This window comes from Strongylocentrotus purpuratus, unplaced genomic scaffold (assembly GCF_000002235.5).
Source record: "Strongylocentrotus purpuratus isolate Spur 01 unplaced genomic scaffold, Spur_5.0 spur5_scaffold_18, whole genome shotgun sequence".
NCBI lineage: Eukaryota > Metazoa > Echinodermata > Echinoidea > Camarodonta > Strongylocentrotidae > Strongylocentrotus > Strongylocentrotus purpuratus.
In genome coordinates, this window is record NW_022145603.1 from 28,665,601 (window position 1) to 28,683,499 (window position 17,899).

At 40.3% G+C, this 17,899-nt stretch overlaps 1 protein-coding gene across 1 annotated transcript in view; it reads left to right on the plus strand.

Annotated features, from left to right (window-relative positions):
• The window catches only part of LOC583353, a 50,201-nt gene extending 32,651 nt beyond the window's left edge, over nt 1-17,550 (plus strand). Inside the window, exons 31-45 of the mRNA XM_030989670.1 lie at nt 2,290-2,613; nt 3,147-3,464; nt 3,772-4,212; nt 4,606-4,944; nt 5,240-5,563; nt 6,163-6,519; nt 6,911-7,094; nt 7,796-7,938; nt 10,010-10,170; nt 10,812-10,974; nt 11,609-11,717; nt 12,494-12,714; nt 13,459-13,572; nt 15,466-15,675; nt 16,298-17,550. Of these exons, the coding sequence (XP_030845530.1) occupies nt 2,290-2,613; nt 3,147-3,464; nt 3,772-4,212; nt 4,606-4,944; nt 5,240-5,563; nt 6,163-6,519; nt 6,911-7,094; nt 7,796-7,938; nt 10,010-10,170; nt 10,812-10,974; nt 11,609-11,717; nt 12,494-12,714; nt 13,459-13,572; nt 15,466-15,675; nt 16,298-16,599 (3,710 nt within the window). The 3' untranslated portion in view covers nt 16,600-17,550. The remainder of the gene's footprint in view (nt 1-2,289; nt 2,614-3,146; nt 3,465-3,771; nt 4,213-4,605; nt 4,945-5,239; nt 5,564-6,162; nt 6,520-6,910; nt 7,095-7,795; nt 7,939-10,009; nt 10,171-10,811; nt 10,975-11,608; nt 11,718-12,493; nt 12,715-13,458; nt 13,573-15,465; nt 15,676-16,297) is intronic.
• Nucleotides 17,551-17,899: the final 349 nt, after the last annotated feature.

Here is a 17,899-nt window from a genome sequence, read left to right on the forward strand (position 1 = left end):
TTATTATTCTTCCTCAAATTGTTCGCAGGATATCTCAAGACTGAATAAAGCCATTATCATGAAACTTACCATGATAATAGATCTTAGTCTAACTTAGAACTGCGTGACTTTTTAGAGAGTCAAAATTATCGTGACGTCATCCAGGCGCCATTTTGTGAAAATCAACTAATGATCATATCTTCATAACGGAAAAGTATTTCTCATTCATAATTATCACGATTAAGATAAATATCCGTCCGGTCAAGTTGAGGTCAATAAAAGTGCGCAAATGCGCGCGTGCGCGTTTGTCCGCGCGTTTACGCGCGCGCAAAAATTTAAAATGCTCCAAATCATCCCAAATTTTTTTTGCATACGTTTCAGGCCATATGGAGCATTTGATAAAAAAATTACGCACACGCGCATGCGCGCGCGTTTTCGCGCGTACTGGCATTTTGCAACATAGAATCGCCGATTTTTTTCTGTCATCATATTCGGTACATTTTTCCAAGCATTTTGATAATTTGTTCACCTTTTATTAACGCAATGAGCGTCCGTCAAAGTTGACAGCACGCGCGGATTTGCGTTATCTTTATCCACAATACATGGGCAAAAACATGCCTATATAAAATTCATTGTAACTCTTTAGAATAGATGGAAACTCCTAATATTTTTTCATATTTGGATAGATTATGAGTCGGAGATATGATTTCATGACTCATTTTATCCTCAATTAACTCATGACGTCATCATAATGGCCTCCAAACTCAAAATTTTAATTTGCATATTATGACGTCAGCATATTTTTGGAAAATTGATTGTATCTCTGTAAATATGGATCAATTTTCTTTTTAATTTTGATATGTTCTAGCTGAGACAATTTTCTACAAATGTAGTATTCACAATTTTTATTTTTGACAAAAGTATCATGGTGTGTTTTTGCGATTAAAGGAGGCATGTCAATTTTTCGCATTTTGCGTGTATTCTCTATGGGACATGACTTTTTCTCAAAACTGGATTCTACGCTCCTGTCTTTCGCGAGCAAAATCTCAGTTGTTTTAGCTTCGTTTTCGCTGAGCTTTGGATATGTTGTAGCTAAGACAATGAGCTATCAAAAGTGTGACTATTATTTTTCGATTAGATGCCGGGATCATGCTCATATTTCACTTGCAAAGTAGGATTTCTGAATTCCATTTCCCGTTTACGTGTAATCGCTATGGGAGATGTTTTGGTATATCGGTAACGCACTTGACTTCCAACCTCGAGATCCCTGGTTTGAGTCCGGGTGTCTCCAACACTTTTTTTTTTCACTTTTTTTTCCTTTTGACCTTCACTGTACCATCTCCTTTGAATATTTAAACACGTAGATTCGCAAATAATGTCATAAATAACCCTTTTTACTTTATTATTACCCTATTTTCACTTAATCCATTACTTTTTGCGTGTAATCCCTATGGGAGATGACTTTTTCTAAAATCTGGAGTCTACATTCCTGTCTTTTGCGAGCAATATCGCCGTTATTTCGGCTTGAATTTTGTTGATTTTTGAGTATGTTGTAGCTGAGACTATATGCTATCTAAATCAACCCTCATGTTTTCAATAAGATGTCATGATCGCGCTCATGATCATGATCATGATGATCATGATCATCATTATCTTAATGATGATAATCATTTATCAATTACATTTTCATTTCTTTGAATAAGATAAAAATCGTCAAAAGGTGTTCTTCATGATGTAAATTAGAGTCAAATGTGTAACTGGTTACTGCACAGGGTCAAAGGTCATATATTGTTTCAATCTATCTTCCCTAGATCCATGATGATCAAGGAGACACAATTTAATCTTGACATATGAAAAAAATAAAAAAAAATTATTTGACGAATAAAAATCGTCAAAAGGTGTTCTTCATGATGTAAATTAGAGTCAAATGTGTAACTGGTTACTGCACGGGGTCAAAGGTCATATATTGTTTCAATCTATCTTCCCTAGATCCATGATGATCAAGGAGACACAATTTAATCTTGACATATGAATAGATCATAATGGGAGAAGCATATGAATGGGAGAAGCATTTTACAAAATAATATATCGTGTAATGCATTATTCGTTATGTAGACCATTATCATACGTATCACCTAATTCGTCTAAGTGACGAATTAAAGTCTAGTTTATTTTTGTTGTTGTTTTTTTAAAGCCAAATTAAGCTTGCTTTATCATGTGCTGCGATTTGAGAGTTTATGTATTGCGTGTGTTGGCAGGTATGCCTTTGAATATTTACTCACGTGTATTGCATATTCGAACCCTTTACAGCATCTGATGGAGACGTCCGCATCGTAGGGGGTCCAAACTACCTCATGGGGCGTGTCGAGATCTACAATGAAGGGTCCTGGGGAACCGTGTGCGACGACAACTTCGATCTCAACGACGCCCACGTGATCTGTCGTCAGGCCGTCTCCGCGGAGGCCGTGACCTTTGCTCCCAACGCTTTCTTTGGCCCTGGAAACAATAGTATCGTTTACGACGAGCTGGATTGTGGGGGTTATGAGACTAACTTGGCGGAGTGTCCGCGGGGTCTCGGGAGGCAGGGTGATTGTACGCATGCTGAGGATGCGTCGGTGGCTTGTCAGATACCAGGTTAGAAACAAGCCCCTCCCTTTGAACGTTCGGTTAAAGAGAAGGTTGAGTTCTGGGAAGAGGTAAAAATATAATTTTGCATGTTCAGATTTTCTCCACGTAGGATAATTAGGCCACACGGTGTCAGGCAGCTTGAAATTACTTGCGTACTGCACGCAGGCCACATGCGGAGGGTCACATACAACCCCTAAATCTCTACGTGGACCCCTCGCTAAGTCTACGCTGGTGGGATGAAACTGAGGCCATAGCTTTTTAAATGGTCCGTATGAATTCATAATTTGTGGTTTTATAAAGTATGTAGGAATAGTAGAAATTATTTTCAATCTTTCATCAATTTAACAAACGAATTACATGGTGCTACGAGGATCTGAAAGGAAAGATTATCCTTCTTTCCTCCGTCTGTCTCTCTCTCCCTCTTTCCCTCTCTCCCTCTCTCTCTCTCTCTCTCTGTCTGTCTCTCTATATCTCTCCCTATGTCTCTGTCTCTCTCTCATTCCCTCCCTTCCTCCCTCTCTCTCTTCTATTCACCCCAGTCCGACTTGTTGGAGGATCAGGCCCTCATGAGGGGAGGGTGGAGGTGCGTTACTTCGGAGGATGGGGAGCCGTCTGTGACTCAGAATGGAGTGTGGAGGACGGTGATGTCGTCTGCAGGCAGCTCGGGTACGAGGGCGCAGCAGAGGTGTTCTACCAGGCGCACTTTGCCCCTGGAGAGGGCAGGGTTGTCCTGGATGGCCTACGTTGCCATGGGAACGAGAGCCAGTTGATGCTGTGCCCGCATCAAGGAATCCTTACCAATAGGAATGGCTGCACCAATGACAATGAGGCGGGAGTGAGATGCAGAGAGGAACCTGGTAAGATAAAAGTTCACCGATTAAAAACCTGAAACAGAGAAAAAAAATAAATGTAGTTTCAATATCTGACCTTGTCTTATAGCAAAGATTATCTAAATGCTTTCAATCATACATCTAGGACTCCACACGTAATTTTTCTCTGGAAGAGTATGTATACATGAGCCCTATGTAAACAAAAAAAAATGTACATTCTTGAGTGCAGTATGTACTTTGTATGTAAAGTGTATTTTCAAAATTTTGAATGAAACGAAGTGAAAAAGTGCAACTGCAGTAATGCTGTATCCAACTTTCCCTCCTTCCTCCTTAGATACCACCACCCCTCCTACCACAACCGGCTACAACCTTGGTGACAATGCTACCACTTCCAGGGCTAGGCCTACCACCACCACCACCACCACCACCATGCCCCCTACCACTGCCCCAGTCGACCCCACCAACAATGGAAGGGTGCGTCTGGTGGGCGGGGCTACACCCAACGAGGGGCGTGTGGAATGGAACGTCAAAGGCATCTGGGGGTCGGTCTGCGATGACTACTGGGACTTAAAGGATGCCACCGTTGTCTGCCGGGAGTTGGGATTCGTCTCGGCTCGTGAGGCGGTGATGCTTGCAGCCTTTGGGCAGAGCAGCGGACCGATAGTCGCGGATGATGTCCGGTGTCGCGGTACGGAGGAGAGCTTCTCTAATTGCACCAAGAGTACTTCCAATAACTGTGGGCATTCTGAGGATGCAGGAGTCATCTGTAACACTGGTAAATTATGACAGGACTATGCTATCCAATTGTAAACAGTGCATGTTTGTAGTGTATATAGGCCAGTGGTGGATCAAAGTGGCACTGGGGGGGTGGTCATACTCTTCCTCCCCCCCCCCCCCCATCCCCTTCAACACAAAGTCCATAATACAAATCAAAGTTGGCCTCAATGTAGTTGTAAGACCCATAGCTACACATGGAAACAGACCACTGTGTAGCTTTAATACATGCACACATGTACATGTATATACTAGGGTAAAAACTAGATTTTCCCTTCCCTCCCCCCACTATTTTTGGTTCTTGCAGAAATTTATGAACAGAATTTGTATTTTCAGACAATTTCAGAAGTTGATACTGCTGTCATATATATATATATATATTTTGTTTGTTTAGAACCCAACTCCTACTCTCCTACCCTCATCGAACTGCAATCCAACGCGACTTTTGCTTCAGGGACGTTGGGCGTCGGTGGAACCAATGAGACGGCAGCCCTCTATGTATGCAGCGAGGGCTTTAACTTTGTGGATGCCACAGTGGTATGCCATGAGCTGGGTTACCGTAGTGCTGCGAGGACGTACGAGAGGACTGCAGAGCGAGGTGACGCCAATGCAGCAGTTAGGTTTGAATGTGTCGGCAATGAGAAGATGCTTCGGGAATGCTCGACTGCGGAGTATGATCCGGTGGATTGGTACTGCCAGCCGTTTGAGGCAGCAGGCCTGGATTGTTTCCCAGGTAAGTTATGTAATCTAAAACATTTGATTTAATCTTTCTAAAATAAGGAAATTGTCCTATAATTCAGTAAGCAGTTAATATTTTATATTTATATACATTGAATCCAAACTCCACCCTCTCCCATTCTTTCCTTCTACTCTTTGTCTCTCTCACTCTCGCTCTCTCTCTCTCTCTCTTTGTCTCTCTCACTCTTTCTCTCTCCGTCTCTCACTCTCTCTCTCTCTCTCACTTGGATAATCCTATTAAAAGGTCTCAACTCAATAGCATCAATTTGATTTGTTTTCCTCTCTCCCAGCATATGACGGCGTGTCCGTAGCCCTCATTGGCGGTAGCGCTCCCTGGGAGGGTCGATTGGAAGTGACTATCGACACCGTAACCGGAACCGTATGTGACGATTACTTCAGCATGGACGACGCCCACGTAGCCTGCCGGACTCTCGGGTATCCAGGCGCCGTCTCGTTGCCCGGTAGCGGTGTGTTCGGGGCAGGAACTGGAGAGATCTTCCTGGATAATGTCGAATGTTCCGGAGATGAGGATCACATTCTGGACTGCGTGCATGATGGTGTAGGGATTCATAACTGCGGTCATAGCGAAGATGTCTCTATCATCTGTGATGGGGGTAAGGAAATTTCTTAGTCAAATCTATTAAGATTAATTTTACTTTGCAGAAAACAAGATGAAATACAGCTTTCAATTCGTAATGCATCTGCCCCCTCCAGAAATTTGTCATTAATGTAAATTTGTACATGCAAATCTTAAAAAACAAAAACATCTGGCACATTTGTAGCTATTCTATTTTCTTCTTTAATTCACTCCAAGATTTATCTGTTGTGAAGTCATTTTACCAAATTGTGAAAATATCTATTTGGATAGCAAGTTTGCACAAATCTGGCTCTCCATTAGACCTATGTAACTGTGAAATTTATTGACTTTGATGTCTCCCAAAAGATTCTCCGATCTTTGAAATCTAAAGAAAACTTTTGCTTCCTAATTTTCTGAAGTTTGTATATCAGGTCCAGTTGCACAAAACTTACCATTGATGGTAACTACCATGGAAACCTTGATTTTGATGGGCTGTTGAGCCATGTTACCATGATGGTAGTTGCCATTGCAAATTTACTATCAATGGTAAGTTTTATGCAACGGGGCCCAGATCTTCCAACCATTAATTACTTGTATTCTACTTTGTATGAAAGATATTCTATTGTTATTTTACAGGTGGTGTGCGACCCACAACAGCAGCCGACAAGATTCGCCTGATGGGCGGAAGCGTCCCCTCTGAGGGGCGTGTGGAAGTCCTCCACAACGGTGCATGGGGAACGATCTGCAACGAGGGCTGGGACATCAACGATGCAAACACTGTCTGTCGTATGCTCGGCTTTACAGATGGCGCTCTTCAAGCCGTCACGTCTCCCGAGTTTGGCGAGGGCTCCGGTCCCATCGTGTTGAGCAATGTGGCTTGCAAGGAAAATGACACTAACTTGTTGGAGTGTAGCTTTCCACCGTTCGGCACGCATACATGTTATTTTACAAGGATGGATGCAGGGGTACGATGCAGTATTGGAGAAGTTATACGTAAGCTATAATTAATTTTGGCCATTACAGGAAGTGAGTTATTGATGGAGACAAATTCTCATGTACCCTTTACAGCTCATTTTATGTACGTTATCACCAAAGAAAAAAAGAAATCAGTCAGTCACTCAATATTGTCTGACAGTGAAATCTAGCGTAAACGGCTTTCCTTGCATAATTTGAATACTAGGACACTGCTAAAGTTTAAATTTCACAGATAGGACATACGTGACCTATTCATAATTCCCAAAAAGTTTTACAGATTGTGATGTTGGCTGCAAATGGGACATTAGTACCTTTAACTAATTGCCTACCAATATTAAAGCCTATGGGAATTAGAGATAAATCAGCTATCAATGGGTTTATCCGTGATGTTATTTTTTTTTGTTAACAGCCAACCCATTAGCTGTAGAGGTGCGTCTGATCAACGGTAGCCGAGCAAGCGAAGGGCGAGTAGAGGTCTTCTATAACAACACATGGAGCTCTGTATGTGATGATGCTTGGGACTTACAGGACGCCCTCGTGGTTTGCCGGCAGTTAGGCTACCCAGGAGCAGCAGCAGCACCGTTACGTTCAAGGTATGGGATCGAGAGGGGTGTAACGGGAGTGGGCAATAACGACTAAGCATCTAATTGCCCAAATTTGTCCTGAAAATAGCTATTTGTCTTCTTCCACTGCACTACTTATAGCTACTTGCACCCTCTGTATAGCAAACAATGCATGTCTAATCGGGGACCAACGGGCACCGATGATCCTCTTTTTCTTATTTTCATTGAGAGCTGAGTTGATGAGATAGCCACCTGTCAGTGACCACGCTGGGTGGTGTAATCCGCCCTGGCCAAACTAGTGCAAAGTGGCTTAAAATATGTCCTTGTAAATGATTGTATTATGAAATTCGTCTGAACTAAATAATGGACTCAAACTAGTACATGTAATTAACTTTGATTCCATGATTGTTTCAGATATTTACTATTAAACTTGGTAATTTTCATTTAATTAGAATCAAGCCTCAAATGTTTACCTACAAGTTTACAGTTATTTCTATGAAAGTAAAAGTTTCCTAGAGGAGATACCGGTAAGAAGAATGGTCTCTATGGGCAGATGGCATTTGTGTACAGGTTCTTTTTAATATTTGTGCTTTGATAAAAGGCATTGTTTAATGAAGAGAAAACAAAAGTTTGGTGTCACAGTAATATAGTTGTTATTGCATTGGTGTTTGAAGTATTAAAGTGCATTTAGTGATCTTTGACATGTATATCATTATGATACCCACCACCAGGTTTGGTTCTGGTGATGGAGTCATAGTCGTGGAAGACTTTGGTTGCCGTGGTAACGAGACAAACTTGGCGGAGTGTGATCATGACCCCTGGACGATACATGACTGCACCCACCAGGAAGATGCTTCAGTTGTATGCCTCGAAGGTAAGGAATTCAAGATGAAGTTTAAAGTTCTGCATGGTCAAAGAAAAAGGTTTATTGTAACCTTCTTTTTGGCTCAGTGTCAAATTACCTTGTCCATTGCAACTATATATTTTGTCTACGTCATGTACCATTCAGTCTCATGTCCAGTTTGTCTTTTGATAGTCTAGGCCCCATTTCACAAAAACTTGTCATCAGTGAAAAGTGACAGTTTTTGTTATAAGCTAGTGAAATCCTTGCTTCTGATTGATTATCAGCAGATTTGTCACTGATTTGTCATTGAAAAAAGGCTTTGAGAAATGGGTCCCAGGTTTAATCATTAATTTTCATGTAATTCCATTATTCTCTGGACCAATATTTTATTACTGAAAGTCTGTCACCACCAGGACTCAGCAGAAAGGAATTTACTTTTTGGGGCAATGTGTGTGTGTGTGTGTGTGTGTGTAGTTTGAGTATTTACAGACTTGTACCAATCAGATATAATAGTTAAGGTCTGGGGACCAACCTTTAACGTCACCATCTAAAACCATGCTGAGTCAGTTTGTAGGTGAAGACAGAGAGCTGACCATACCAAGGACGTTACCGCTAGACCATACCGAGGACGTTACCCTTGAGACCATACCGAGGACGTTACCGCTAGACCATACCAAGGACGTTACCGCTAGACCATACCTAGGACGTTACCGCTAGACCATACCTAGGATGTTACCGCTAGACCATACCAAGGACACTACCGCTAGACCATACCAAGGACATTACCGCTAGACCATACCAAGGACATTACCGCTAGACCATACCAAGGACGTTACCGCTAAACCATACCAAGGACGTTACCACTAGACCATACCAAGAACGTTACTGTTAGACCATACCAAGGACGTTACCGCTAGACCATACCAAGGATGTTACCGCTAGACCATACCAAGGACGTTACCGCTAGACCATACCAAGGACATTACCGCTAGACCATACCAAGGACATTACCGCTAGACCATACCAAGGACATTACCGCTAGACCATACCTAGGACATTACCGCTAGACCATACCCAGGACATTACCGCTAGACCAATTAACTCACATCTCCCTATCAAAAATGGAAGATTAGGTGGGGATCAAACCCAATCTTTGCAATGTGACGTGAACTCTGCCTCGCTGCAATGGGATGGGGTTGTTTTTATGGTGTTTTTTAATTTTAAATTTCTATCTCTTGGACATGTTAGAAATGTATTTACATGCACCCTTAACCTTTGTCCTTTTTTAACAAGAATGATCTCGATTTATAAAGCGCTTAATACGGAATACCATCTCTAAGCGCTTTACAGATATTAATAACCTGGTTATCAGATTCATTCATGCACAATGTCCACCATCATTCCCTGGGGAGTATTCCTACGTGTACCATATGGTTACCGTGAGGGCAATTACTACCGGAGTGTTGGCTCAGTCAGTAGAGCGTCCGCCACACAACCGGGAGGTCGTGGGTTCGAACCCCGGCCGCGTCATACCAAAAAAGACGTTAAAAGATGGGAGTTGTTGCTACCTTGTTTGGCGTTCAACAATAAGGGATAGAGCAACGTCGATCTGGCGCTGCTCAGTGGCTGCCGGGCTCACGATCAATTGGGCAAAAAGAATTTCCGTTTCGGTTTAATAAAAATTTGGAGTGGACTATTATTAGGCTATTATTATTATTATTATTATTATTACTAACACAATGATACTTTCGTCATCCTACCAGGTTCCCATTTCTCTCTTGGGTATTGAATGGCAAATGTAGAGTAATGCCTTGCCAAAGGACATAGTTCCATGGCGGGGATCGATCCACGACCTTTGAATTCCAAATCAAGTGCTTAAAGCTTATCAGTACTAGTGTAAAGGAGGGTTTAGACCACCATGCCAGGTCACTGGACAGGTGGTTATCTCATCAACTCAGCTCTCAGTTAACATAAGAAAAAGAGGATCATGGGGGACCAATGGTCACCGATTAGACATTGTTTGTTATATAGAAGGAGCAAGTAGCTACAAGTAGTGCAGTGGGCCTTTAAACCACTCAACTACCACACTCCTTCTTTACAGATCTGTCAGCACCAGTGCGTCTTGAGGGAGGTATCTATCCCGGTGAGGGGCGAGTAGAGATCTACCTTGATGGCCAGTGGGGGACGGTTTGTGATGATGGCTTCACACGTACTGAAGGAGACATTGTATGCCGTCAGCTTGGCTATACAGGGGTTCTCAAGGTAGGTAGTAGATTGAATTTAGTTGTTGATCTTTCTGTATCTGTAAAGCATTTTTTGTGCAGCAGTCCTGGGGGCTGTTTCATAAAGATGTTCGTAAAGTTACGCATGACTTTACGAACGACTTGTATATGAAAAACCAAATGGGATGCTCAATAATTATTAAATACATTAACTAGAGTTGAACTGTGCAGATGTAGATTAACAGTCTTATGATAACAAACATTTTTAATGCAAAGTATATTTTTTGCCATAATTCAATTTGGGCAAACTTTGGGCATCCTATCTGGCACTTCATATACAAGTCGTTCGTAAAGTCATGCGTAACTTTACGAACAGCTTTATGAAACACCCCACTGGATAAATAGATATACTGTGCTGGAAGTAAAGGAAAAGCTTTGATAAAATGAGTACCTCTACTCCAGTCAGGAAGCAGTCGAGAATTGATGTTGCCAAAATGTGCAGAAATAGAAAGCTACTAATTTTACATGCATGATGACAATGGATAGAATAGATATATCAGAATCACTGCAAAAAAAAAATCTTTCTTGCCTATAACTTGTCTGTTTCCAGGCTTTTTCCATATAAATTCAAATTAATTCATCAATCGTCACGCTTTGCTTTCCTTTCGGTCTCATTTACAGATTTTATCGGGTGAACACTTTGGGGGTCTGGAGTATCTTCCCATCTTGCTTGACGATGTGACATGTACCGGTGACGAGACTTCTCTAGCCATGTGTACGCATAGAGGACTCAGGGAACATAACTGTGTACAATCAGAGAATGTTGGCCTCATCTGTAACACATGTAAATGTTTTCTTTGATTTATTTTATATTAACTGTTCATACTGTAAACCAGAATATTTTGCTACAACATACTCTTACAACTTGTAAAATTTCTAGTTGTAAGAGAAATGTTTTGAAAGTGGAGTATTTTAACACCTTGAGAAATTCATGAAATGAACTTTTCCAGTAGTTTAAACATATATATTTTGCATGTATATCTGACTTGTACAAGTTTTGTTTAACATTATAAACAATCATTCTTTAAATCTGTTTGATTTTTTCCTTGCATCGATCAGTGTCTACATGTAAAAAAATATATATCAAGGAGGGTCTTTTCTATGATTTGTTTTTCTCTCTCCCATTTTATCCCTCTCTGTGTTTATCCCTCTCTCTCTCTCTCATTATCTCCCTCTCTGTGTGGTTCTCAATCTCTCTCTCTCATTCTCTCCCTCTCCCTCTCTCTTTGTCTCTCTTTTTCTCATTCTTTCCCTCTCTATGTTTCTCTTTCTCTCTCATTCTCTCCCTCTCTATGTCTTCCTCTCTCTTATTATCTCTCTATCTTTCATTCTTTCTCTCTCTGCCTCTCCCCCTCTCTCTCTGCCTCTCACCCTCTCTCTCTGCCTCTCCCCCTCTCTTTCCTCTCTCTGTGTTATAGCTTCAGCATATTTCCCCAATGCTCCAGTGAGATTGAATGGAAAATCAGAAGGAGAAGGGAGAGTAGAAGTCTACAATGCAGGAGAGTGGAGGGCTATCTGTGATACTAAGTATGAACACCTGGGGAGTGTTTCACAAAGATTAAGATCGACTTTAAGTTGGACTTAACTCAGGCCACTGGTTGCTCTCACCATTACAATCTTTAGATAATATTTTTTCCTTCAATAATTGACTATCAAGAAATGTAGATTTGTGACCAAGATTTGTATGGTCCTTGAGATACCAATGCCAGTAAATGGTGAGAGAAAACTGGCATGAACGGCCTGCCATAGTTAAGTCCAACTTAAAGTCGATCTTAGTCTTTGTGAAACACTCCCCTGTACCACATTTTCACTAACGTCATTGAATTGAATTTATTAAATCATATACATGTAAAAGCAAAACATGCAATAGAAACTTTACATAAAACATACAAATACAAAGCAAACATATGGTCAAGACCACAAAAGCAAATTGCTTATTAATAGGGCGCCCGCAAAAAAACTAATTAAATTCATATTGCGTTGTATGTGTATTTAAATTGCATGAAATGCTGTTATATATTTGTACATATCAAATATGCTGATTAATCCATCATTCAGTACAGTATGTGACATGATAATGTTGTTGGAAAATCAGATAATTCCTTCACAAAAACTGCTACAGAGTTCTAATCCTATTTCTGCTCTGATGAGTTATACTGTATATTAATGATTTGCAAGCTAAGAATATTGTTTATGAGAATCTTACTATAGCTATAGGAAAATTTATTCCACTTTTTGGTTGTTGTAAGGTGCCCGGTCATACTGTATTCATATACATATTTTCTTCATTGTTCATCTTGCAGTTGGGACCTGAATGAGGCCAGCGTGGTATGTCGTCAGCTAGGCTATCCCAGGGCTGTTATAGCAGACACAGGTTCTTATTACGGAGGTGAGCCCATAGGCTTCTGGCTGTATGACGTCAAGTGTTCTGGGACGGAGTCTAACCTCGGCCAGTGTAGCCACGCTGAGTGGGGTCAAGGGTCATGTGTCTTCAGCCAAGAAGCAGGGGTGCTATGTTTTCCAGGTGAGTGCTGATTTTAAAGACATTAATGTTGGCTTGCATTTAATGATGGACTAAATGAAATATGGTTCCAAGTACTAAAGTCCACTTATTTACACACATAGAGGTGTCATGGTCGAGTGCATGGATACTTCACTGGACTGTGGATCACAAGGTCTGCGGTTCGAGTCCCGCCTCGACACTAATATCCTTTGGCAAGACATTGATCTACATTTGCCACACTTAACTCAGGTGATGGGTACCTGGCAGGAATTAATTCCTTGAAATGCTAGAGTGCCATAACGGCAGCCGTGCTTAAGCCAGGGTAATAATTGGAAGCGCTAGGATTGTCGAGTCTGACTGATTTGAGCGCTATAAAAGAACCCACTATCATTATTAATGTATATGGAGCTCCAAATTTAATGCTATGTTTGTTGTACAAATAACTCTTATTTTGCAATAAAATGAATTTTTAAAATCAATTATTTTCACATTTTGATAAAAATCACAGTAACAAACATTTACAATACAAAGTCAATTAAAAAAATAACACAACAGAACAAAAGTATCAAAATGTGGGGGGGGGGGGCAACAAACAAGGGCCAAAGGCCTATCAAGGGCTTGTCCCCAAACTATATAAATAACAAAAATATACAAAAATGTATAAGAAGGTTATTTCTTTGCTCCCAATGCAAGGAGTTTTTCATAACAAGCTAGGTTCTACATTACGTGTTTAATCAACATTATTTCTTTGTGACTGTCTTACAGCAAGCAGCGGTGATGTCCGTCTAACCCAAGGCAGGAGCAGTCTAGAGGGAAGGGTAGAGCTCTTCTATGAGGGTGAATGGGGCACAGTGTGTGATGACATGTGGAACAGACAAGGTAGGCTATGTGAATGGGGCACAGTGTGTGATGATATGTGGAACAGACAAGGTAGGCTATGTGAATGGGGCACAGTGTGTGATGATATGTGGAACAGACAAGGTAGGCTATGTGAATGGGGCACAGTGTGTGATGACATGTGGAACAGACAAGGTAGGCTATGTGAATGGGGCACAGTGTGTGATGATATGTGGAACAGACAAGGTAGGCTATGTGAATGGGGCACAGTGTGTGATGATATGTGGAACAGACAAGGTAGGCTATGTGAATGGGGCACAGTGTGTGATGATATGTGGAACAGACAAGGTAGCTATGTAAATGGGGCACAGTGTGTGATGATATGTGGAACAGGCAAGGTAGGCTATGAATGGGGCACAGTGTGTGATGATACATGTGGAACAGACAAGGTAGGCTATGTATTTACACCATAAAAGGGGACCAGTCACTCCATTAATATTTTATTTTATCTGTACGACAATTGGCATTGGGGGTTCCATCCCTGTATATTAACCATTTCCTATGTGATACCCCCTTCACATGCACAGATTTTTCTTACGAGTCCTTACGGATCGCACAAACTCACAGATCTTTCACGGATCCTTACGGTTTGGCCACTTTTACGAACGGTTTAAGAGTTATTACGAGCTGTTTGCGGTTTACTACGGATCATTACGAGTTATTACGATGTATTTATGGCAACAGTCCATGATTTGTTACGAGTTGTCACGAATAACTACGAGCAACTAACGTGTTGGTTACGACCTGTTTACGTGTTTTTACGAATGGTTACAAGTATTACAAGTCCTTAAGACTTTTAGCCAAAAAATAACAACTGAAAATTCAGTTTTCGAATTTGCAGCTTTTATACCTTCCCCAAATCATAAACAGTTTGTAAGCAAACGTAAAGTATACTTATCTATTCGTAAAGTACTCGTAACTACATGTAAAATGCTCGAAATAACGTGTATCAATCCGTAAAGCCATCATAAAATGACCCAAATGAAATTGTAAACAACACGTAAGCACACGTAACCATCCGTAAACTGCTCGCAATATTCCTTAAATAATCCGTAAACAAATCGTAAACTAACCGTAACGAATCGTTACAAAAATCTGTTACGAGTCATTTACGGATTCTTGTGAGCAGCTAACGGATGGTTACGTGTTGTTGCGAGCGGTATACAGATTGTTACAAGCTATTTACGGACAAATCAATCCATGGACAATCGTACAAAGATTTTTGACATGTCAAAAAATTTGCCTCTCCTTTCACGGATCCTTAGGAGTGTCTACGAGTCGTTGCGAGTTGTGACAAGTTATTTACGGATGCTTGCGATTGACTACGAGTTGGCAATCCGTAAGGACTCATAAGAAAAATCTGTGTATGTGAAGAGGGTATAAACTGAGTAGTCCCTTTCGTAAAATGTACCAGTCACCAAAAAATATCTTGTTTTGTATGTTATTAATTATTTCCATGTGGTGATATGTACTATATTCAAAAAATGAGATTCAACAATTTTTGCAAGTTTAGAAACACTCTTAATATAATCAACATGAAAGCAACTTGTAAGTAGACTACTCGATGCAACCGTACTCACTTGCATAATGTATGGGCCGCATGGAATTAATGTCTTTTAATTCTCAAGATATTAATGTACATTTGCCACTCTTTACCCAGGAGTTCAATGGGTACCGGTAGGAAGGGATTCCTTGAATGCCCTGAGCACCAAAAACAGTAGCCTAGGAGAACCAATTGGTAGTATTGGTGCACCTAGCTTGTTAGCTATGTGAACTATTAAATATTAGTATTATTATTATCTTTATCTTTTTAAAGTGTTGAGAGCACTAAATTTAATTTACAATGTGTTTTGCATTTCTTCACTATTTGCACAGATGCTGATGTAGTATGTCATCAACTAGGCTTCGGCCCAGCCGCTGGTGTGTTCAGTGGGGCTGTCTTTGGTGCAGGCAGTGGACCGATCCATGTAGATAACCTAGAATGTACTGGGAACGAGTCTAGGCTGACGGACTGCATGAGGAGCGAGATTGGAGAGCATAACTGCGGGCATCAGGAAGATGCTAGCGTGTCCTGTACTTTACCAGGTCAGTGATTGGCTGAATAATGAATAACACTTTCCATTTAATTGACTCCTTGTGATAACTCTCAGGATGTAAACACTAGGGGGTGTTTCATGCACAAAGCCTTTTTTCAATGACAAATTACAAAAATCAGTTACAAATCTGCTGATAACCAATCAGAAGCAAGGATTTCAGTAGCTGTATGTTATATAACATAAACTGTCATTTGTTACTGATGACAAGTTTTGTGAAATTGGGCTCAGCTCAGCTTAGAAGATCTTGATAAAATGTTGTAAGAACGTTTAAGATTGATAAAAGGGATCTGAAGGGAGAAGGAATGGGAACAAAAAGATGGATGAAAGGAACATGAAAGAAATATGGGACAACCAAATCAGACATACAGGGGGAAGCAAAAGGAGATCGATCGAGGGAACCAAGACGTAAAAGACGGAAGTCGGAAGTAAGGGAGAGAGAAATGCAATTGAAGTAATCTGTTTAATTTTAAGCCCTAGATAAGTTGTCTGTCTGTAAAAAATATGGTAGTTTTTTTATTGACCAAAGTCGATTATATCTTTTGGGTAAACAAACTCATTACTATTAAGCCCTTCTTACTAGCTTGCTCCATGCCTTTCTTTCCCTTTCTCAGTGCGTCTTTCTGGCGCCAACTCCTCCAGCGAGGGCCGCGTCCAAGTCTACTTCGAGGGTGATTGGGGCAAGGTTTGCCAGGATGACTTTACCGACATCGAAGCGACGATCGTCTGTCGCCAGCTGGGCTTTGCCGGCGGGAACCACACCGATGCTACCCAGTATGATGCTGTTGATGGTCTTTTCCATTTGGACAATGTAACCTGTAGAGGTGATGAGCTGATGATAAGCACATGCCAGCATAATGGATGGGGCAAGCATGATTGCTTCGAGGATGAGGACGCGGCGGTGGTGTGTTTTTGAACGCCATCTCTTAAAGCCTATCTGTACTAGTTTGTTCATATTCAGTACATTTAGATAGTGTAAAGGATTTCTAGAATTGTGAAAATCCATCAGGGAAATGTATTATGAAAACCAATGAGAATTATCTTTAGAAATGTTATACTGATTTGTAAAGGCACTCTAATCGGTATGAAAGTATTATGTAATGGGCAAAGAATATCTGGAACATGTAACATTTGCTCAGCATTAGCACAAGTAGAAATATCAAATCAACTAATCTATTTATTGTAACTGACTTGTAGACTTTGCTTGAATAAACACGTTATTTATCCATGTTAACTTTAATTAATACCATTATACAACATGTATTTAGTAAATATTCAGGATTTGATGTGTTATCTTGGTATTATTGTTAAATAGGCAACCACCTTTCGCTCTGCGTAGTAGCGCGCTTCATAGCATGATACGTTGGATCTCTAAATCCCACCGCATAGACACTACACAAAAGTGTGTGTGCAAATCAGTGAAAGAGTTGTTCAGTCCAAAACCATGATATAGCCCTTTTCATTTCTGAATATGTTGAAAATGTCTTAATATTTGTTATCGAGTTGAAAATGAAATCTCATGTACATTATTGTATATCGATTGCTTTGAGACTCTAGTTCATCATGTGCTAGATTTAAGATAAATATGGAAATATAAATGGTGATGCATGTTAAACACAATACGTGTCCCAAGAACATTATACATGTACAGGTATGTACAAGTAACAACTAAATTATTCATACCTTATGTGAATTTAATGTTTTTTGTTTTTTCGTATATAACTAAACTAGAATGGAAGATGGATTGGTAGAGTAAGGGCCTTAGTTGAATATTTTAGATGTAAGCTTTTACTATGTCACATTCTCAAGAAACATAAATGGGGACAAATAAATTTTTCACATACTTAAAAATTTACAAAACTTTGCAAGGGTATGAATAATTTAGTTGCTATCGGTACATGTAATAACAAATTATAGTAAAACAAAGTAAATGTACATGTATTGTCAGTAGTAATGCAAGGTTTTATATAGATTCTCTTTCCCATTATCTGAATGAGATCGATGATCATCTCATATATATTGATTGAGCCCCTATTTTGCTTGCAGATATTTTTTGCTCAGGACAGGGGGCACAGACATGAGACTACGTAGTATATAGAAATAGTTATTTTGTCTACATCTTGCCGTTTTTATCAGCAATTATCTTGCAATGATACATGTACATTATGTGATATGTAAATAAATGATGGTACACGATTATGTACTGCAACAGAGAA